Source organism: Seriola aureovittata, chromosome 16 (genome assembly GCF_021018895.1).
Source record: "Seriola aureovittata isolate HTS-2021-v1 ecotype China chromosome 16, ASM2101889v1, whole genome shotgun sequence".
Classification (NCBI taxonomy): Eukaryota; Metazoa; Chordata; class Actinopteri; order Carangiformes; family Carangidae; genus Seriola; species Seriola aureovittata.
Window position 1 is genome coordinate 13271864 of NC_079379.1, and position 23360 is coordinate 13295223.

Consider the following 23360-nt stretch of genomic DNA (forward strand, 5'->3'; position numbering starts at 1 on the left):
TTGCTTTAAGATATCAAAGAAACTCTGTTAGATGTCATCTTTAAGGTGGCCCTTTTAATTTCTTGACAGTTAATAGCTTATTACAGATTTCAGGTTTTCCTTCCAGAGAGAAATCATGACACATCAGAAGCAAACAAAAAAAAAAAAAACTCACTCTCATATTTACTCTTATCTCATTGGTTCTCATCAGGAACCCATATTGATTTTTAAAATCAGACCTCAGTAAACCTGCAGTGGACCAGCTCTTCATTTTCATCACAAACATAGTTGTACAATCAAAGCCAGCTACCCAAACAGAATAACATCTCATAAATCAAATATATTTTGGCTTTGGTTTCCTTAGAATCATGATTTTGTAGAAAACTACAGAATGAACTCTTAGGTTAAAGTTAGATTAAAGACATCTACTATCATACATTTCTATGCACTGAATAAATAGAAGTGATTAGTAATTTAAGATATTTTGAAATGATTGCTTCCTCTGAAGATCAACACACCCACTAAGTGCAGTAGAACTCTGTCAATGTGCAGTTTTCAAGCAGAAAATGCAGCCATACACCATCATGAGGGGAAGAAGGCACAGTGATGACCGAGGAACCCTGATCGAAAGTGGATATCACAGGGTCTGCATCTTGGCAACAAGGTGATGTCTGTTTCACACACACACACACACACGGACGTACTTTCACTCACACATACAAACAAGATCAGACACTTCCAGTTAATCTGTGCAGTCATTCACGTTGCACTTCACTCGCTGGGAGCTGGAAACAAAGAGGGAAACATGTTTAGGACTGCACTGATGGTGTTATGTGGATGTGACAATGTGGAAACTACAGCTGTGCTCACCTGGTGTCTCCTCTGGTTTGGGCTCTGAATCATCTGCTTTTTCTGTTTTGAATGAAAGACAAAAAGATTTGTACACGAGAACAACAAACGTGGTCACGTTTAAATGTTTGGTTCACTCGGGACGACCCTGGCAGCGTGGAGGTTAGATTGATCACATCACCTCCAGTTAGTTAGTTAGTAAACGTTAATTATTCAACCTGTTACACATTTTGGTTGTGAAATCCCAACAATGCTGAACAAAAGTACAAAAACTTGCATCTCACATTCAATTGGATGTTTGACATTCAGTTTTCCCTCAAACGCTTGTGATTGCAGATTAATCCCAAAAGGCCAGTCCCAACCCCTGACCACTGACAGGTACAGAAGTGTTTGAACTGCCATGTCCGGTGTGTTAATGAGACACTTGATCCTCTCTCTTCATTGGCTGTGAAATGGAGGCAGGGAGGCTCAGCGCACCTGACATCATTCATCGCCAGTGGCAGCCCTGTATGTGTTGGCATGCTCTAGTTTCTCTGTGGATTCCAGTTGCACCTTAATGAGACCACGGTGACAACAAAGTGTTCACAACAAACACACACACACACACACACACACACACACACACACACACACTCTCTCCAAAGGGCCATTCAAACAGGACTGTGGTCAAGCTTGAACTGAGGGTGAGTGAGGTTGGAGACCAAAGGGGGGTCAAGATCAAGTGGGGACAAAGATCAAGGAGAGTCCTGACTATTTTTTTAATGCATTGCATGGTTTAACCTTGCAAGTATCCATCCCTTAAAATCCGATCTGTTTTAACTCTTTTTAACTTACACAAATCAGGATCTGATCCTGGGCCGACTGGTAAGAAATCATAAATGACGCTTGGAGGATTAAAACTGAATTTGTTACTGAATTGTTACTGTCTTCTTTTTTGGTCTGCAGCCCTTAATAAGAGTTCCTCAAAACATCACACTTTATATATCTTACATGTGTACACAACCAGGAGGGAGAACGTTTCATGAAGAGGATCTTAGAGAATACTCAATCAACTAAACATCAAGGAAAACGTAATTCATAAACTAATGAAAACGGCTTGGATCCATAAAGTGAGTACAAGTGTGATTTATTGAGACAGGTCCTCTAATACTAACTAAATAATCAGATGTGTGACTTATAAACACATTCCTGTGGCCGCCCCGGTGTGTTCATTAAAAGCCAAAGTCATGTCTGTGTGTTGTTGGATACTGCCTGGTTACCACCGTTGCTGTTGGGACTGGGGAGGGTCTAGGGAAAGACGGAAGGGACATTATGTACCTGGATGCCGAGGCAGCCTGTGTTCATTGGGTCACTATGTAGGAGGCGGAGCAGTGCTCAGGTTATTGCAGGTCAGTGGAAGCAATTGTCCAATTTGTCTATAATAAGTTTCTCTTCCCTCAATGGGACACAAATATTGTTACTATTGTTTTCTCCCTTATGTGGTAACAGCTTTTAAGGGCCAGTTTCACAGATGAAGATTAAAATATCAAGAGAAAAATGCCCAAACCTCGAGAGGTTTGAATGAATCCACGCCGAAGCTTCCTCACACACTTCAAGAACGATGTCTCGTTAGAGAAAATAGTAGTAGCGGTGGTTAATGAGGCATAAGTATATAGTATATATACCAAAATGGACAAACAGGTTTGCAGCTCCATCCTTATCAACTTTACAACTTAGTGAGGTGTTCATTCAGTCTGATACACGTCACAGTGTTAGGGAGATAAGTCATGCTGTAGAAGACAAATGTTTAATTTGCATTGAAAATTGTATAAAATGAATAGGTGCTTGGAACCTAGCTGATAGCTTGAAGCAATTCATTTTGCAAAGACAAATGGGCTTGTTCATGTGAGGATGGTTGACAGTCCACTAAAATATTTAGTAATCCCCCAAAATCTACATTGGTATAGTTCTTTATGGGATTAAAAGAAGTTTGGGATTTAAATTCCCATACAAGCCCTATATACCTTGAACACTTCTGGATCTGTTAATGGTCAGGTTTGGGGTTGGCCATGTGGGATGAAGAGAGAAGACACTGCTTTTTCTTTTTTACTCCAACTTACCCTGGTCTGCAGCTGCAGCTTCCGAGGAGCTCGCTGCTGCCTCAGTGGTGCTGTCTGCTGCCGCTGCCTCTCCGTCTGCAGGTGGACTGGCTTCTGCAGGCTGAGGTTCCTCCCCTGCTGGTGGAGCTGCAGCGGTGCTGTCTGCAGATGTGGCAGCTGCAGCAGGTTCATCTGCAGGTTTAACATCGCCATCAGCCGGTGTTTGGTCCGGAAGAGTTTCGCTGTCCTCAGCTACTTTGCCAGTTTCGTTGGCCGCCCCTGTCAGAGACACAGTGTTAAGCACGTGCATTTGTTAGCTCATGTTAAAAATGCCCCCAAAAATACCTTAAAGAAATCTCCCATTTAATGTCATGCCGACTCTTGACACTGGCAGAACAAAACACACAAACACTGACCCTGTCAGGTAAGAAAACAGGAACTACACTTTTGTCATTTAAATGTGAGACAGTTTAGGGTATCAGTACTGTGCTCTTAGGTTCTGCTGGTTTTAGTTTCCTTTATGTTTGTGTTGCTTATGTGAGCTATTGAGTTAATCCAAAACCAGAGGGACCAGTCTGCATAACTAATATTGTTATGGGCCCTAAGCAACAGTGAAAACATTTTCTGTAATCTCTTCATGAACTTTCTGCAGGCTTTGTCTGCAGCATGTTAGACTGTATGACACAGATGTTTTCATCTTGTGATGAATTGCATTGTGCTTCATAATTAAAGATTGGGAGTACTGTGAAAATAAGAATCTGACTCCTGTTAACTCCAGTCTCTGACCACACGACCACCAGTTTCACCCAAATAGCAATAACAAGCAAGAGCAATAACAATGCGATCAATTCCTTGAAAACAGAACTATACCTGATCAACTGTTCCTCCTTCAAATAACTTAGTAAAGAATAAAACGAATGCTGCTGCTACTTGCCACAGATCAAAAAGTTTAAATAAAAAAATGGCATAGAGAGACCTCCACCTACACATAACAGGAGCCACAAAGAGTTAATGATTATGCAGATTGTTGTTAATGAACAGGAACAGCATAGCTCTATGAACAGGTGACTGTGTGTTTTGTGATGTTACATATCACTTCCTTGTAGAACTTTTTCTTCTGGGGGATTTGCATTGCAAATATTTGCATGGATCGTCAGTCTTGACCATCAACCTTCTGTTTTCAAAGTTGCTTGAAGCAATTAAACAAAGTTCTCCTCGAAACAGAAGTGATGTCATTAAGAACCTGGGACATGATATTTGTTAACACTGTTCCCATCCTGTCAATATTCAACATCATTATGATAAATACTTTCTCTGTTGTAATTGTGAAGAATAAGAAGTAAGTCAATATGTCAGATGGAGGGTGCTGCTGGGTAAAGACTGGCACTCGTGTGTGTTACACTGACATGTCTTTAAATGGATAAACCTCGGGGTAATAAACGTAACCCTTTTTGGGAATGACAAGTAGCATCAAGGAAAGGAAATGAGCAACATGCAAAAATAAGAAAACATCTTGACAAATTTCCATTTGACCTCTGAGACGATGTTCACTGTCATTTGGCTGATAAAGCTCTGCCATCCTCATCATCCAACAACAATGACATGATTATTTATTAAGAGTTGTAGTGGAAGCTCTCCTCTCACTTGTCACCTTTTGGGGGGGTCAGAGGTCAGGATCAGCTGCATGATACAGGTTTAAACACATTTAATCAGTCTCAGTGGCAGTTTCTCAGCTCAATACATCAATGCAAGTAGATGCATTTGAGCCCGTTAACTTATGTGAGCGTGCGTGTATGTGCTTCCATGTGTTTTATGGCAATAATCGGCCTGTATATCTCTTTAAGAAGTGCAAAAAGAGAGTGAGAACAAGTGACACTTGCTCTGAGGTGGTCCCACTCAGTGAATCTTTTACTAGTTTTCACCTACTTATTCTTTGAAGTGTCAAGTAATGCTTGTGCTGGCAGAAACTGCAAAAAAGTCACATTTACTACAGTCAGACACAAAGCATTTGTCCCTCACATATTTATAAGTTCCAACTCTTCCTTAACACTGCTAAATGCAAACGCAGCATCCGGTGTTGATGTTTTACCTTGAAAGGTGTGCTAGTTTGCACCACAGCCCGGGCCATCTCTGACCCACTACAACAGAGGAGTGTCCAAAGTGGCTTCTCCATTTCCTATTGAAACTGTAGACTGTCACCAAATCTGCTTTCATGCCACTGTCTCTCCCTCTCAGGGAGGACAGAGCCAGAAGCCACTGTTAAATAATGACAATAAACTTTCCCATCCTGTCACTGTGGCGCTCTGGCTCAGTAAAAATAAAGAAACCAGATACTGTACCCAGAGAAATACACTGGTGTTCATTTGCATGCAGACTGTGCCGTTCCTTATCAGGACAGTGCTCCCTATATTATAACTGAATGGATGATGCAACTCTATATGGACACAGTGGTGAGCTTCCATGATGACACCATTTTCACTGACATGTCACAAGGTTATTCATAGTATCTACTGAAACAAAATAACTATTCAAAGTGCTTTAATTAATATGTTGACGTCATTAAGCATTTATAGACATAACCTGAGTGATATCATTGTAGTAAATTGATATTTACAGTTATGTTAAGGCCATCGACATCTCTACTACTCTCTACTACTATAATTTCAGACTATGCAAAAATATACATTATTTAACATACAAATTATGAAACTACAGTATGTCAAATTTAGTTTTTGGATAGGAAATGTAGCTGCATGTACAGCACATTTGTTATTTGCCTTTTCCACACACCTCTTAAACATATTATTATACATAGAAGAATAAAGCTTTCTGCATCACCTGTAGTGCTGGCTCCGTTGCTCTCCTCGGGCTTAGCACTGGGTCGAGTCGTGTCTACCGCTGAAGTTTGGGAACTGGTGGAGCATCCCATCCTGTCCTGTGCACATCGAGGACTAGAAGGTGAAGTTCAAAGTGAAGAGGTGAGGCTGGAGCTGCCCTGATGACGTCGTGCATAGATATCGTCTCAGTAAGTGGAGAGGACTCAAAACTTTGCAGAGAGAATCCCCTGGAGGAGAAACAAAAAGCCAGGCTGGACGTCAAATTCCTCTACTCCCGTGCGTAATTGCGCACCAGGGTACTTCCTCCAGTAAATGCGTTCAGCTCCTGGTGTCGTGGTCACACGTTTCTAAAAACAGTTGGACCCGCAGATGAAATGTAGGCTTTTGTTGTGTACTGTAACTTAGGCTGTTTCCAAGAGGCTGGCGCAGTGACAAAAATACATTATTCAGTCAGTGTGCAGCGGCCACCTCTTGGGGCGGGGAAAGCCAGGCCAAAAACTAGGCCCACTGCCAATGTGCCTTTGAGCAAACATCTTAATCCAGAGTTAATCTACTGGGGCAGCGTAATGGCCAACTACCACACACCCTATACTGTCAAACTACTCCTTTACAATGACGAGTCCCGCATTCATTATTTAACTTAAGTGCAAAATATTGGCAGAAAAATGTACTTGAATTATTAAAATTAAAGACAGCTGCATTAGACAGCAGAAAGGCTCCTAGTAGAGAGTAATAACTGAGTTCAAAGCAAAAATTATATCTGTAAAAATAAATGTAGTGGATTAAAAAGTAGACATATAGTCTTTCAAATGTTGTGGGAAGTCACAAAATAGCATTAAATAGAAGAATATAGAAGAACAAAAGTACAAAAGAAGCACAAAAACCTAAAAGTTGTAGCCTACTTACTTTTGAGATTTACATTTTACATTTAAAACACATGATCAATTTATAAAAATATCATCATAGATTATACTACCCAACAGTGTGCACAATAAAACAGCCTCTGACTGCAGCTCTATCTGTACTTCTATTTGAATAAGGTTTTGAATGCAGGACTTTTATTTATAATGGAGTATTTTTTACAGTTATTTTGTATGGCTGGAATAACTATATACCCATATAGTAGGTTATGTATGAAATGGATGGCTTTTAAGAATTGATTATTGATTCATTTCTTCAAAAAAAAAAAAAAAGCTCTATAAAGCATCTGTAGTGAGTAACCTGCGCAGTTCTCTTCTGCGCAGGCCCTCCGAAAAGATAGCAGCGCAGTGCACCATGGGCCTTCCTTTCTCTCCGAGGCCATATTGGAGTCATCTCACAGTAAGAAGAGCTCCGAGTTTTCTAAATAAAACCTAACGTTTTCTTGACATTTTCACGTTTTATTTCTATCCAGACCCTAACGAAACTATTTTCCTCCCCTCCTGTCGCTCGCAGGTTGGCCGGTCAGGACTAAATCGCAAACATGGTGGCCGCAAAGAAGACGGTGAGTGCGGTGGGGTCGGGCTGGGGAACACGCCGCTTCACGTGGAGACGTGTGTCTCTCAGGGCCTGCTAGCTAACACCGCGGCTGCCCTTATGAACTTATTGTTAGCACTCAACATGTAAATTGAAGAGCTGAATTATTTCGGACGTAATGGTGTGAAGTCACCCGTGTCTGCTCTTTCTCTCTTTATTGCTGTTTATCCGTCTGTTTGTCTGACGACGGCTAACCTGCTAATGCTAATTTGCTAAATGCAACAACAGCGAAATGTTGGAAAAGTAGCAACAGTTGCTGCAAATGTACGTTAAAAACATACTTAACATGTTGACCTCATTGTGTCCATTTTGATGAATGTCATTATTTCCACAATGTTGCTTTGGCTTTTTTGAGAGCACAACGATGGTGAAAGTTAGCTGTGCAGCTCAATGTGGTGTCACTGACTGTAGAAATGTGTATCGGTGTTTGTATAGAAAAAGTCCATGGAGTCCATTAACTCCCGTCTCCAGCTGGTGATGAAGAGTGGAAAATACGTCCTGGGCTACAAACAGTCACAGAAGATGATCCGTCAGGGAAAAGCCAAGCTGGTTATCCTGGCCAACAACTGCCCTGCTCTCAGGTATGTGATGATGGTCTCCAGTCTGCACCATTAAGGTTTGAGTTTGACGTATGAAACTTGAGTCACTTTATTTAATAAGAAAATATGGTATGACAAATACAATTTATGATTGAAAACATGTGCCAATGGATTGTTTAACATCAGACAGCACTGTAAACAGGAGTTTTGTGAACTCACAGTGAACTGGGAAATTAAGGGAGAATGTGGTCTTTATTCTATAATATCAATAATTTTGTTATCCTGACTGCTTATTGGAGAAGGAATATTTATTGTCATCTAAAGTGAAAACTCAATTTGGAAATTGCATTGCTTTTCTGTTTGCAGGAAGTTATAAGCAGACAATAGAAATACGTTCAAAAGCTTGGTAATCACCCTATTTTATCCAATGGGAAGTGTAGATATTTGGCATTGGTCAGTTAATGAAAAGCCCAAGACAATGCAGATATGACACAACTTACCCCTGACCTGCTCCATGTTTCTGTAGTGGTCTAAAGTAAAAGCTTAGCATTTAAGAGTTAATTTTTTTTTGATAGTATTAGTATTATAGTATTGAGTTGTGTTATGCAACATGCATGTCAGGATCCTAATTTTTTTTTTTTTATTGGCATGTCACACGATGACTACGGAATGAAAATTCCAATTATAAATAGTATATAGTGTATATATAAAACTATTCAAACTAGTCATAGATAACATTTCTTCGTAAAGATTTCAGATGTTAAAATCTTAACATTTAGATTTGTTATAAATTGTTTACACCCTGATAATTGGAATTATTGTGTTGAGAGACATTAAATACAATGATCCAAGTTTCTAGGGTAGTGTGGCTTGTCTGCACCTTTTTTTTTTCTTTTTTAATGCATTTGTTAAATTGTACTTCCTGTCTTCTGTCAAATTTACTTGGTTTAATGGTGTATTTGCTGCTTTGACTCACATATTTCTTTTGCCTGTCTGCTGTGTTCAGGAAATCTGAGATCGAGTACTATGCCATGCTGGCCAAGACTGGTGTCCACCACTACAGTGGAAACAACATTGAGCTTGGCACAGCCTGTGGCAAATACTACAGGGTGTGCACACTGGCGATCATTGACCCTGGTGAGTACCTGTATTGGTATTGGACAGCATCTGCACTATATTAAATGGACTAATGGGATGTTTCCGACACAAGCTTGTGCCAGTCACTGTCTGGTATCAAAATTGATGAATTGACATTTGCCAGGGGCCGATTGGTCCCAGTGAGGCTGTTTGACATGAGTGAACAGAACAGCAGCAGCAAAGAGGCTCTGCTAACACAAACCGAAGTTTTCAAGCACATCACAACGTTTCAGTGATTCATGCTAGAATATGCATATCTAGTCAATGAATCTGTTCACCCAGAAGTACTGTATATTAGTCTATTACTAACAGTTTAATTGAGATAATATACATGCATTAACAGGGGGAGCAACTAAAGTCAATGTCAAAGCATCCTTTTTTCAAATTATTTCTAACACAAGCTCACTTCAGCTCAACAAATAAGTTCCAAATTGGTCAAGATTTATTTAAAATAGTTTGGAGCATTGTTTACACGGAGGTCTATTAAAACTCTTATACAGACGCATGTTTTTTTTTTTCCCCTGACACTTGGTTTTCTTTGCGAATTTTTGCGCCTGTTGGACTTGTTCACCAAAGTGGTCCAGTTCAGGACTAGTGGTTCGCTAGATGAAAGCCGATCGGAGTGCTCAGCTGAGCTGCCAGTGCTTTCTGGCCAGTTCATGAATGCTCTGTTGGTCACACTTATCCTCATAATGTCAACTTTGGTAATTTATTTTTTAGAGGGTATTAAAATTAGCTGTTAATGCTAGGGATATAATTGGATGTCTTTGTACTGCATATGTGACAAGTTTTAATTTCAGTTCACTGACTCTTCGTTCATCTTTTCCTCTTCAGGCGATTCTGACATCATCAGGAGCATGCCAGATCAGCAGCAGCAGCCTCAGTAGAGCTGTTCCCCCACCCCGTTGTTATAAATAAAGTTGGAGTTAACAGATCATGCTGCTGTCATGTCATTTTTGTTCAATATAAACTTGCTGTCCAGACATAGTGTAAGTCCCGCAAGTGTCCACCAGAGAGCAGCATCCTACTCTTTGGATTTCTCATTCTACCCACCACCCCCTTGCCTAACATTGCATGTTCCCTATGAGGGATTTCCTCTTCTCTCTGCAGATTTGTTTACATTATGAGGCTGTCAGAAGAAAACACAATGATGGAAACCAAATTTAAGTAGCAAAGCTTTCTTCAGAGACTTGTGTAACAGCATGGTGACAGGATTATCAGTTTGTGTGTAAATCATCATCCTCCCAACTGACTGCTTATCACATTGATGTCAAAATTACACAACTGCTGATATTTGAGGATGTTTTTTTTTCCTCACTTACATAAACCTTGGGAATAACCGTCTGCTATATTAGCTGCAGCCTGTTGACTGTAATCGAGTAAGGACACTCTCCTTTCAGAGGTATTAAAAGCTTTACAGGGTGATGGTCACCTCTGATGTCCTCCAACTTATAAACAGCTGAGTTTTAAAAGTGTCTCAGTGAATCAACTCTATAAAGAAATGTTAAGCATCTACTACTATCTACTGTCCCATGACAACAGGAAAAAAACATCCACTGATCATGACCCTGTGATTTAGTCAAAAGCTCCAGAAGAACTGAATAAGTGCCAACTGCTGTTTCTAAGGGCTAGAATATATAAAATGGGCCACTCTCTCAAAACATAAGAAGTATATGGCCCATGTAAAAGGTACATGCAATTGGTTTTACACACTGATAATTTTATTTGCCATGTTTGGTATAGCTCAGTCAGATTTTTGGGAATTTTCTGAGGAAAATAACACGTCATAGTGATGCGATGAGAGTCATCTCAGCTTGGGCTTGCAAACAATTAGCCTCTGTTACAAACTGGAGGTATGGAGTTAAAAGGACACTGGTGTTTATCAGGCAGGGAGGATCGAAGCCGTCCATCAAGTAATTTGGCCCAGTTTTTACACTCATTGCTTCCCTAATGTGCTATACAAATAAACTTGCCCGATAAAGTACCCTATCAAGTTGCATTATGAGAGATGTAGGAATCTGTTTTTGTAGCTTGACCCATACTAAAGATCAAAAGTCAAAGCAACTTGTCATGTGGTGCAGCAACAACCACCTCTCCTTGAATGTGGAGAAGACAAAGGAGATGGTAGTCGACTACAGGAAAGGTCGCAGTGTGCACGGCTTTGCTGTAGAATTAGTCAGTAGTACTAAGTTCTTGGGGGTTCACATCACTGATCTGACCTGGTCCATCAACACCACAGACCTCACCAAAAAAGGCCAAGCAACGCCTCTACTTCCTGCAGAGACTGAAAAAAGCGAATTTTCCCTCATCCATCATGAACACTTTCTAGAGGAACCATCAAAAGCATCCTGACACACGGCATCACCTTCTGGTACAAGAACTGCACAACTGCTGAGCAGAAGTCCCTGCAAAGAATAGTGAGAGCGGCAGAAAAGATCTCAGGTGTCTCTCTCCCCTCAGTGGTAAACATCCACACAGACGGGTGTGTCAGAAAGGCCACCAACATACTGTCTGACCCCTCCCACCAACTCTTTGCACTCTTGCCATCTGAAGGAGGCTCCACATCCATGCAAGATCCACCAGACTGTACAATATCTTTTTTCCGCAAGCCATAAGAACTATGAACTTCCTCAAAATGCTGGCCCCATCCCTGTCTCCAACACCAGAGGGTGACATGCAAAAAAAAATGCACCAGCATTTTAAGTGTGCACTGGACATGACTGTTTATTAAGGACAATTGTTTGCATCAGCACCTTTTTATATATTATCTTAAGCTGCTCTTATAAAAAGTTTTTAATGCTGCTCTCTTTGTCACATGTATACTGTATCTAACATGTATTTTGTTGTTTTTAAATGTGACCTGCACCCTGATCTATGGAGTACGGTATTTCACTTCCATGTATGCTGAAACGCATTTTATGGTAAAATCATACACAAACATATAGAATTTTAATAAGCATGAAGTTGCATTTCACTGTGAGTATTTTATATGTGTTATAAACTAATATCTTCATACATCCAAGGTATGTGTGTCTGTCATTATAATATATCTTCTTATATGTGACACATATGGTAACATCAGTCTTGAATTAAGGGACATATACTGTATGTCACACATATGTTATTGGTCATAGTATACTAAGGAATGAAAACATCAAATTATATTCATAGAAAAGTCATAGAATGAAAAGGCACAAAAAACCACAGTATAATGAGCCATATAAATGTCAAAATCGCATTGGTATAGTAAGGCATAAAAAATGTCATAGTATAGTAAGGCATAAAAAACGCCATAGTATAGTAAGGCATCTAAACGTCAAAAACGCCATAGTATAGTAAGGCATAAAAAACGTCAAAAACGTCATAGTATAGTAAGGCATAAAAAACGCCATAGTATAGTAAGGCATCAAAACGTGAAAACATGTCATAGTATAGTAAGGCATAAAAAACACCATAGTATAGTAAGGAAAAAAACGTCAAAAAACGTCATAGTATTATAGTAAAGCATATAAAATACAATAGTATAGTAAGACAAAAAAAAAAAAAATCAAAAACGCCATAGTATAGTAAGGAATAAAAAACGTCAAAAACGTCATAGTATAGTAAGGCATAAAAAACGCCATTGTATAGTAAGGAATAAAAAACGTCAAAAACGCCATAGTATACTAAGGCATAAAAATGTGAAAAAGCGCCATAGTATAGTAAGACAATAAAAACACCATAGTATAGTAAGGCATAAAAACCGTCAAAAACGCCATAGTATAGTAAGGCATAAAAACCGTCAAAAACGCCATAGTATAGTAAGGCATAAAAAACGTCAAAAACACCATAGTATACTAAGGCATAAAAAATGCCATAGTATAGTAAGACAAAAAAAGCGCCATAGTATAGTAAGACATTAAAACGTCAAAAAACGCCATAGTATAGTAAGGCATAAAAACGTCAAAAAATGCTATAGTATAGTAAGGCATTAAAACGTCGAAAACGCAATAGTATAGTAAGGCATAAAAAACGCCATAGTATATTAAGGCATAAAAAACGTCAAAAAAGTCATAGTATAGTAAGGCATTAAAATGTCGAAAACGCCATAGTATAGTCAGGCATAAAAACGTCAAAAACGTCATAGTATAGTAAGGCATAAAAACATCAAAAACGCCATAGTATAGTAAGGAATAAAAAACGTCAAAAACGCCATAGTATAGTAAGGCATAAAAACCGTCAAAAACGCCATAGTATAGTAAGGAATAAAAAACGTCAAAAACGCCATAGTATACTAAGGCATAAAAATGTGAAAAAACGCCATAGTATAGTAAGGCATAAAAACATCAAAAACGCCATAGTATAGTAAGACAAAAAAAACACCATAGTATAGTAAGGCATAAAAAACGTCAAAAACACCATAGTATACTAAGGCATAAAAAATGCCATAGTATAGTAAGACAAAAAAAGCGCCATAGTATAGTAAGACATTAAAACGTCAAAAAACGCCATAGTATATTAAGGCATAAAAAACGTCAAAAAAGTCATAGTATAGTAAGGCATTAAAATGTCGAAAACGCCATAATATAGTCAGGCATAAAAACGTCAAAAACGTCATAGTATAGTAAGGCATAAAAAACGTCAAAAACGCCATACTATACTAAGGCATAAAAATGTGAAAAAACGCCATAGTATAGTAAGGCATAAAAACATCAAAAACGCCATAGTATAGTAAGGAATAAAAAACGTCAAAAACGCCATAGTATAGTAAGACATTAAAACGTCAAAAAACGCCATAGTATATTAAGGCATAAAAAACGTCAAAAAAGTCATAGTATAGTAAGGCATTAAAATGTCGAAAACGCCATAGTATAGTCAGGCATAAAAACGCCATAGTATAGTAAGGCATAAAAACCGTCAAAAACACCATAGTATAGTAAGGAATAAAAAACGTCAAAAACGCCATAGTATAGTAAGGCATAAAAACCGTCAAAAACGCCATAGTATAGTAAGGAATAAAAAACGTCAAAAACGCCATAGTATAGTAAGGCATAAAAACCGTCAAAAACGCCATAGTATAGTAAGGAATAAAAAACGTCAAAAACGCCATAGTATAGTAAGACAAAAAAAACGCCATAGTATAGTAAGGCATAAAAAACGTCAAAAACACCATAGTATAGTAAGGCATAAAAAATGCCATAGTATAGTAAGACAAAAAAAGCGCCATAGTATAGTAAGGCATAAAAACGCCATAGTATAGTAAGGCATAAAAAACGTGAAAAAACGCCATAGTATAGTAAGGCATTAAAATGTCGAAAACGCCATAGTATAGTAAGGCATAAAAACGTGAAAAAACGCCATAGTATAGTAAGGCATAAAAAACGTCAAAAACGTCATAGTATAGTAAGGCATAAAAAACGCCATTGTATAGTAAGGAATAAAAAACGTCAAAAACGCCATAGTATAGTAAGGCATAAAAAACGCCATAGTATAGTAAGGAATAAAAAACGTCAAAAACGCCATAGTATACTAAGGCATAAAAATGTGAAAAAACGCCATAGTATAGTAAGGCATCAAAACGTCAAAAAAAGCCATAGTATAGTAAGGCATAAAAACATCAAAAACGCCATAGTATAGTAAGACAAAAAAAACACCATAGTATAGTAAGGCATAAAAATGTCAAAAACGCCATAGTATAGTAAGGCATAAAAAACGTCAAAAATACCATAGTATAGTAAGGCATAAAAAATGCCATGATATAGTAAGACAAAAAAAGCGCCATAGTATAGTAAGACATTAAAACGTCAAAAAACGCCATAGTATAGTAAGGCATAAAAACGTCAAAAAATGCTATAGTATAGTAAGGCATTAAAACGTCAAAAACGCAATAGTATAGTAAGGCATAAAAAACGCCATAGTATATTAAGGCATAAAAAACGTCAAAAACGTCATAGTATAGTAAAGCATAAAAACGTCAAAAACGCCATAGTATAGTAAGGCATAAAAAACGTCAAAAAACGCCATAGTATAGTAAGGCATTAAAATGTCGAAAACGCCATAGTATAGTCAGGCATAAAAACGTGAAAAAATGTCATAGTATAGTAAGGCATAAAAAACACCATAGTATAGTAAGGCATAAAAACGTCAAAGACGTCATAGTATAGTTAGGCATAAAAACGTCAAAAAACGTCATAGTATTATAGTAAGGCATATAAAATACAATAGTATAGTAAGACAAAAAAAAAAAAGTCAAAAACGCCATAGTATAGTAAGGCATAAAAACGTGAAAAAACGCCATAGTATAGTAAGGCATTAAAATGTCGAAAACGCCATAGTATAGTAAGGCATAAAAAACGTCAAAAACGTCATAGTATAGTAAGGCATAAAAAACGCCATAGTATAGTAAGACAAAAAAAGCGCCATAGTATAGTAAGACATTAAAACGTCAAAAAACGCCATAGTGTAGTAAGGCATAAAAACGTCAAAAAATGCTATAGTATAGTAAGGCATTAAAACGTCGAAAACGCAATAGTATAGTAAGGCATAAAAAACGCCATAGTATATTAAGGCATAAAAAACGTCAAAAACGCCATAGTATAGTAAGGCATAAAAAGCCATAAAAACGTCAAAAAACGCCATAGTATAGTAAGGCATTAAAATGTCGAAAACACCATAGTATAGTAAGGCATAAAAAACATCAAAGACGTCATAGTATAGTTAGGCATAAAAACGTCAAAAAACGTCATAGTATTATAGTAAGGCATATAAAATACAATAGTATAGTAAGACAAAAAAAAAAAGTCAAAAACGCCATAGTATAGTAAGGCATAAAAACGTGAAAAAACGCCATAGTATAGTAAGGCATTAAAATGTCGAAAACGCCATAGTATAGTAAGGCATAAAAAACGTCAAAAACGTCATAGTATAGTAAGGCATAAAAAACGCCATAGTATAGTAAGGCATCAAAAACGCCATAGTATAGTAAGGCATAAAAAACGGCATAGTATAGTAAGGCATAAAAAACGTCAAAAACGCCATAGTATAGTAAGGCATAAAAAACGCCATAGTATAGTCAGGCATAAAAAACGGAAAAAACGGCATAGTATAGTAAGGCATAAAAAACGTCAAAAAACGCCATAGTATAGAAAGGCATTAAAATGTCGAAAACGCCATAGTATAGTAAGGTATAAAAAACGCCATAGTATAGTAAGGAATAAAAAACGTCGAAAACGCCATAGTATAGTAAGGCATAAAAAACGCCATAGTATAGTAAGGCATAAAAAACGGCATAGTATAGTCAGGCATAAAAAACGGAAAAAACGGCATAGTATAGTAAGGCATAAAAAAACGCTATAGTATAGTAAGGCATAAAAAACGTCAAAAATGTCATAGTATAGTAAGGCATAAAAAAGTCAAAAACGCCATAGTATAGTAAGGCATAAAAACGTGAAAAAACGCCATAGTATAGAAAGGCATAAAAACGTGAAAAAACGCCATAGTATAGTAAGGCATTAAAATGTCGAAAATGCCATAGTATAGTAAGGTATAAAAAACGCCATAGTATAGTAAGGAATAAAAAACGTCGAAAACGCCATAGTATAGTAAGGCATAAAAAACGCCATAGTATAGTAAGGCATAAAAAACGGCATAGTATAGTCAGGCATAAAAAACGGAAAAAACGGCATAGTATAGTAAGGCATAAAAAACGCTATAGTATAGTAAGGCATAAAAAAACGTCAAAAAACGCCATAGTATAGTAAGGCATTAGAATGTCGAAAACGCCATAGTATAGTAAGGCATAAAAACGTGAAAAAACGCCATAGTATAGAAAGGCATAAAAACGTGAAAAAACGCCATAGTATAGTAAGGCATTAAAATGTCGAAAATGCCATAGTATAGTAAGGTATAAAAAACGCCATAGTATAGTAAGGAATAAAAAACGTCAAAAACGCCATAGTATAGTAAGGCATCAAAACGTCAATAAACGCCATAGTATAGTAAGGCATTAAAACGTCGAAAACGCCATAGTATAGTAAGGCGTGAAAAACATCAAAAACGTCATAGTATAGTAAGGCATAAAAAATGTCAAAAATACCATAGTATAGTAAGGCATAAAAAATGCCATAGTATAGTAAGACAAAAAAAGCGCCATAGTATAGTAAGACATTAAAACGTCAAAAAACGCCATAGTATAGTAAGGCATAAAAACGTCAAAAAATGCTATAGTATAGTAAGGCATTAAAACGTCGAAAACGCAATAGTATAGTAAGGCATAAAAAACGCCATAGTATATTAAGGCATAAAAAACGTCAAAAACGCCATAGTATAGTAAGGCATAAAAAACGTCAAAAAACGCCATAGTATAGTAAGGCATTAAAATGTCGAAAACACCATAGTATAGTAAGGCATAAAAAACATCAAAGACGTCATAGTATAGTTAGGCATAAAAACGTCAAAAAACGTCATAGTATTATAGTAAGGCATATAAAATACAATAGTATAGTAAGACAAAAAAAAAAAAGTCAAAAACGCCATAGTATAGTAAGGCATAAAAAACGCCATAGTATAGTCAGGCATAAAAAACGGAAAAAACGGCATAGTATAGTAAGGCATAAAAAACGTCAAAAAACGCCATAGTATAGAAAGGCATTAAAATGTCGAAAACGCCATAGTATAGTAAGGTATAAAAAACGCCATAGTATAGTAAGGAATAAAAAACGTCGAAAACGCCATAGTATAGTAAGGCATAAAAAACGCCATAGTATAGTAAGGCATAAAAAACGGCATAGTATAGTCAGGCATAAAAAACGGAAAAAACGGCATAGTATAGTAAGGCATAAAAAACGCTATAGTATAGTAAGGCATAAAAAACGTCAAAAAACGCCATAGTATAGTAAGGCATTAGAATGTCGAAAACGCCATAGTATAGTAAGGCATAAAAACGTGAAAAAACGCCATAGTATAGAAAGGCATAAAAACGTGAAAAAACGCCATAGTATAGTAAGGCATTAAAATGTCGAAAACGCCATAGTATAGTAAGGTATAAAAAACGCCATAGTATAGTAAGGAATAAAAAACGTCAAAAACGCCATAGTATAGTAAGGCATCAAAACGTCAATAAACGCCATAGTATAGTAAGGCATTAAAACGTCGAAAACGCCATAGTATAGTAAGGCGTGAAAAACATCAAAAACGTCATAGTACAGTAAGGCATAAAAAACTCCATAGTATAGTAAGGCATAAAAAACGTCAAAAACGCCATAGTATAGTAAGGCATAAAAAACGCCATAGTATAGTAAGGCATAAAAAACGCCATAGTATAGTCAGGCATAAAAAACGGAAAAAACGGCATAGTGTAGTAAGGCATAAAAAACGCCATAGTATAGTCAGGCATAAAAAACGGAAAAAATGTCATAGTATAGTAAGGCATAAAAAACGTCAAAAACGCCATAGTATAGTAAGGCATAAAAACGTCAAAAACGCCATAGTATAGTAAGGCATAAAAAAAACATGAAAAAACGTCATAGTATAGTATGGCATAAAAAACGCAGTAGTATAGAAAGGCATAAAAAACGTCAAAACGTAAGGCATAAAAAATGCCGTAGTATAGTTAGGCATAAAAAACGTCAAAAATGTCATAGTATAGTAAGGCATAAAAAAGTCAAAAACGCCATAGTATAGTAAAGCATCAAAACGTCAAAAAACGCCATAGTATAGTAAGGCATTAAAACGTCGAAAACGCCATAGTATAGTAAGGAATAAAAAACGCCATAGTATAGTAAGGCATAAAAACGTGAAAAAATGTCATAGTATAGTAAGGCATAAAAAACGTCAAAAACGCCATAGTATAGTAAGGCATAAAAAACGCCATAGTATAGTAAGGCATAAAAATGTGAAAAAATGCCATAGTATAGTAAGGCATCAAAACGTCAAAAAACACTATAGTATAGTAAGGCATTAAAACGTCGAAAACACCATAGTATAGTAAGGCATAAAAAACATCAAAAACGTCATAGTATAGTAAGGCATAAAAAACGCCATAGTATAGTAAGGCATAAAAAACGCCGTAGTATAGTAAGGCATAAAAAACGTCAAAAATGCCATAGTATAGTAAGGCATCAAAACGTCAAAAAACACTATAGTATAGTAAGGCATTAAAACGTCGAAAACACCATAGTATAGTAAGGCATAAAAAACATCAAAAACGTCATAGTATAGTAAGGCATAAAAAACGCCATAGTATAGTAAGGCATAAAAAACATAAAAAACGTCAAGTATAGTAAGGCATAAAAAACGCCATAGTATAGTAAGGCATAAAAATGTGAAAAAACGCCATAGTATAGTCAGGCATAAAAAACGCCACAGTATAGTAAGGCATAAAAATGTGAAAAAACGCCATAGTATAGTAAGGCATAAAAAACGCCATAGTATAGTAAGGCATAAAAAACGTCAAAAACGCCATAGTACAGTAAGGCATAAAAAACGTCAAAAACGCCATAGTATAGTAAGGCATCAAAACGTCAAAAAACGCTATAGTATAGTAAGGCATTAAAACGTCGAAAACGCCATAGTATAGTAAGGCATAAAAAACGCCATAGCATAGTAAGGCATAAAAAACATAAAAAACGTCAAGTATAGTAAGGCATAAAAAACGTCATAGTATAGTAAGGCATAAAAAACGTCAAAAACGCCATAGTATAGTAAGGCATAAAAACGTCAAAAACGCCATAGTATAGTATAGTAAGGCATAAAAAAACATGAAAAAACGTCATAGTATAGTAAGGCATTAAAACGTGAAAAAATGTCATAGTATAGTAAGGCATAAAAAAAACATGAAAAAATGTCATAGTATAGTAAGGCATAAAAAAACGCCATAGTATAGTTAGGCATAAAAAACGTCAAAAATGTCATAGTATAGTAAGGCATAAAAAACGCCATAGTATAGTAAGGCATAAAAATGTGAAAAAACGCCATAGTATAGTAAGGCATAAAAAACGGAAAAAAACGCCATAGTATAGTGAGGCATAAAAAACGCCATAGTATAGTTAGGCATAAACACGTGAAAAAATGTCATAGTATAGTAAGGCATAAAAAACGTCAAAAACGCCATAGTATAGTAAGGCATTAAAACGTCGAAAACGCCATAGTATAGTAAGGCATAAAAACGTGAAAAAGTGTCATAGTATAGTAAGGCATTATAACGTCGAAAACGCCATAGTATAGTAAGGCATAAAAAACATAAAAAACGTCAAGTATAGTAAGGCATAAAAAACGCCATAGTATAGTAAGGCATAAAAAACGCCGTAGTATAGTAAGGCATAAAAAACGTCAAAAACGCCATAGTATCGTAAGGCATAAAAACGTGAAAAAATGTCATAGTATAGTAAGGCATAAAAAACGCCGTAGTATAGTAAGGCATAAAAAACGTCAAAAACGCCATAGTATCGTAAGGCATAAAAAACGGAAAAAACGCCATAGTATAGTAAGGCATAAAAATTTGAAAAAACGCCATAGTATAGTAAGGCATAAAAAACGGAAAAAAACGCCATAGTATAGTAAGGCATAAAAAACGCCATAGTATAGTAAGGCATAAAAAACGTCAAAAACGCCATAGTATAGTAAGGCATAAAAAACGCCATAGTATAGTTAGGCATAAACACGTGAAAAAATGTCATAGTATAGTAAGGCATAAAAAACGTCAAAAACGCCATAGTATAGTAAGGCATCAAATCGTCAAAAAACGCCATAGTATAGTAAGGCATAAAAACATGAAAAAGTGTCATAGTATAGTAAGGCATTATAACGTCGAAAACGCCATAGTATAGTAAGGCATAAAAAACGCCATAGTATCGTAAGGCATAAAAAACGGAAAAAACGCCATAGTATAGTAATACATAAAAAACGCCATAGTATAGTAAGGCATAAAAAAACGGAAAAAACGGCATAGTATAGTAAGGCATAAAAAACGTCAAAAAACGCCATAGTATAGTGAGGCATTAAAACGTCGAAAACGCCATAGTATAGTAAGGCATAAAAAACGCCGTAGTATAGTAAGGCATAAAAATGTCGAAAACGCCATAGTATAGTAAGGCATAAAAACGTGAAAAAATTTCATAGTAAGGCATAAAAAATGTCAAAAAACGCCATAGTATAGTAAGACAAAAAAAAACAGGAAAAAACGTCATAGTATAGTAAGGCATAAAAAACGTCATAGAACAGTAAGGCATTAAAACGTCAAAAAAAACTTCATACTATAGTAAGGCATAAAAACGTCAAAAAATGTCGTAGGCATAAAAATGTATATGGTAGTGACATGTCCCTACCATCCATATGCAAACCTACTCCCTTGTGTCAATGACGTCATGTGCAAATGAGCAATACAAAAGCGATCATGCAAATGTAACAATTTTTTTTCTTTTTGCAATCGCCCTGCCGCCCCCTGACAAGATGCGGCCCTCGGCGGCTGCCCACGTCACCCGTATCTAAATTCGCCACTGCATGAATGAGTGCATTACATGCAAAGCCTGGAAAACTGACTACCATGGTTAGAGATCATTTCTTGGCAAGGTATGCTAATACAAACCAATCCCATTTATGCCACGATCACATTTCATTCTTTTTGCCATAAGTTTGCTGCCTTACAGGGGCCGATGCATCTACCCAGTGACAGAGATATAAGCCGTCCATCATCCATCGAGTGGTTTGGCCCAGTTTTTCCACTCACTGCTTCCCTAAGCCTTTTTCTTGATTCCCAATTAAATCGAATGAAATCATCCCAGATGATCCATTTCACGTGCAGCAGATGCCCTGCTCAAAATGAGGACAATATATAAAGATGTGACAGAATAAGATCTGAATGAACAAGTATGAACAATCTGCACAATAATAGAAATAAAGCTATAGAGAGCCACGCTGCAGCCCCAGCCCTAGCCCTTCACATATCTAGGCTATTGTGTTAGGCTTATTTCATTTAGTGTGGTTTTTTACATTTTGGCTAAGCACAGATTAAATTGTTAACTTTGCTAACTAATTTATTTCCTATTATGTAAAACAATGTCCAAAATACTAACCACAAGGCAATTAACTGTCATTTTGGTCAGTATAGTAAATTTATCATTGAACATTTCTCACCATAAATGATATGTGACATTAATTAGACTTCAGTGGATATTGACTGAGTGCCATGTGCTTTATATTCTCATTAATGATCATAAACTTCTCTCATTGTCTCTGGGCAGTGTGATTACAGGCAGAAAATTACATACACCAAGCAGTTTTCGAGTTGTAATACTTCACAGTAAATGTACATACAAATCCTATTAGGTATTACTTTTGACAAGCTGCTCTACGGTAAAATGTTAGGAAAATTTCAGAGGACAATCTGAATTGTATCCAGGTCATATGAATTCTGCCAACAGATTCTGGCTCTTATGTCCTCTTTTCATAAATATCTCCTCTTTTAAGCTGAGTCATTGTACAACCCTTTCTGCTTCCACTAAGCATTTCAGCAAGAAAAGAGACAGAATGTCAGAATGTGACCCACTTGTTTTTTTTTTTGTTTTTTTTTTTGTTTTGTTTCCTCCCCTGCCCTGTCCCAGTGGCAGAAAGTAGGTGAGCGTGTCTGTCTGGTAGCCTACTGTCAGACCCAAGGTAATGCCAGCCTCCATTTTGAGGCAGGCGGCTAAATCCTTGCTGATCTGCCAGCTTGTTCATCCGCACTGGGCTGAGGGGAGCACTGAATCTCTGAGGGCAGCAGGATGCACGCATGTCAGCATAACACCCATTTTTTTGAACAGTCATACTCTTGAAACTTCACCGTCTATATAATAATGTGATCTTAGAACAATCTCGTAAGAACTGTGCATAAATGACAATGCTCTAATAACAAGGTTTAGACCTGTTTCTGGTCCATGTGCAGAGACAGTTCACAATTAGTATGAACTATACTAATTTATCCTGTGTTTTAAACAACAGAGAAAATATGATGAATGTAATGTCTGAATTAAAATGAATAAAACTCCAATAGACTGATGATATACTGACTTAGGATGAATTTCCTGGCACTGAATCGATCCAGTCAGCTCTTGGTAAGCATCTGTGCTCAATTTCAACCTATGAGATGTTTCATTTTTGTTGAGTGGTGTTTCTCCCAAGATGCCAACTCCCCTATCACAAGACACAGACACTCTGTAATTTGAATAGGACGGGCATACTGTCAGCCGCATCCTCCTCCAACAACCACATAACCTTCACTTTAAGGGAAGAATGTAAGAGCCCTGCTTCATTTTCACGGTCCTGGTGTTGTGAATGCTGTTATTGTGCTATTAATGTTAGTTAAATTAGTAATTGTAAATAGATTATTGTTGCAGAAATCATGCCAGTGTTTTAAGAGGTGGGCTTTAATATAATTTTCTGTTCTTTTTATATCTGGTCTTGCATGTTTTTTG

The 23360-nt window shown here is 36.8% G+C and overlaps 2 protein-coding genes across 2 annotated transcripts; one reads left to right on the top strand and one right to left on the bottom strand.

Annotated features, from left to right (window-relative positions):
- Positions 1-34: 34 nt before the first annotated feature.
- Positions 35-6139, bottom strand: si:dkey-284p5.3 (uncharacterized protein LOC557830 homolog). The gene is made up of 4 exons (XM_056399165.1): positions 5745-6139; positions 2928-3185; positions 850-891; positions 35-764 (listed from the first exon to the last, which is right to left on the bottom strand). Exons 1-4 carry the CDS (start codon positions 5833-5835, stop codon positions 751-753), a joined length of 405 nt encoding a protein of 134 aa, XP_056255140.1. The 5' UTR covers positions 5836-6139; the 3' UTR covers positions 35-750.
- An 832-nt stretch (positions 6140-6971) lies between these two features.
- Positions 6972-9869, top strand: rpl30 (ribosomal protein L30). The gene is made up of 5 exons (XM_056398476.1): positions 6972-7063; positions 7178-7226; positions 7694-7839; positions 8804-8934; positions 9769-9869. Exons 2-5 carry the CDS (start codon positions 7206-7208, stop codon positions 9819-9821), a joined length of 351 nt encoding a protein of 116 aa, XP_056254451.1. The 5' UTR covers positions 6972-7063; positions 7178-7205; the 3' UTR covers positions 9822-9869.
- The last annotated feature ends 13491 nt before the right edge of the window (positions 9870-23360 follow it).

Coding starts and splice junctions, on each gene's coding strand:
- si:dkey-284p5.3 (XM_056399165.1), bottom strand. CDS start 5,835: ATGGGATGCTCCACCAGTTCCCAAACTTCAGCGGTAGACACGACTCGA. Junction 3,186..5,744: donor CAACGGAGCCAGCACTACAG/GTGATGCAGAAA, acceptor TGTCTCTGACAG/GGGCGGCCAACGAAACTGGC. Junction 892..2,927: donor AGCTGCAGCTGCAGACCAGG/GTAAGTTGGAGT, acceptor CATTCAAAACAG/AAAAAGCAGATGATTCAGAG.
- rpl30 (XM_056398476.1), top strand. CDS start 7,206: ATGGTGGCCGCAAAGAAGACG. Junction 7,227..7,693: donor TGGTGGCCGCAAAGAAGACG/GTGAGTGCGGTG, acceptor GTGTTTGTATAG/AAAAAGTCCATGGAGTCCAT. Junction 7,840..8,803: donor AACAACTGCCCTGCTCTCAG/GTATGTGATGAT, acceptor TGCTGTGTTCAG/GAAATCTGAGATCGAGTACT.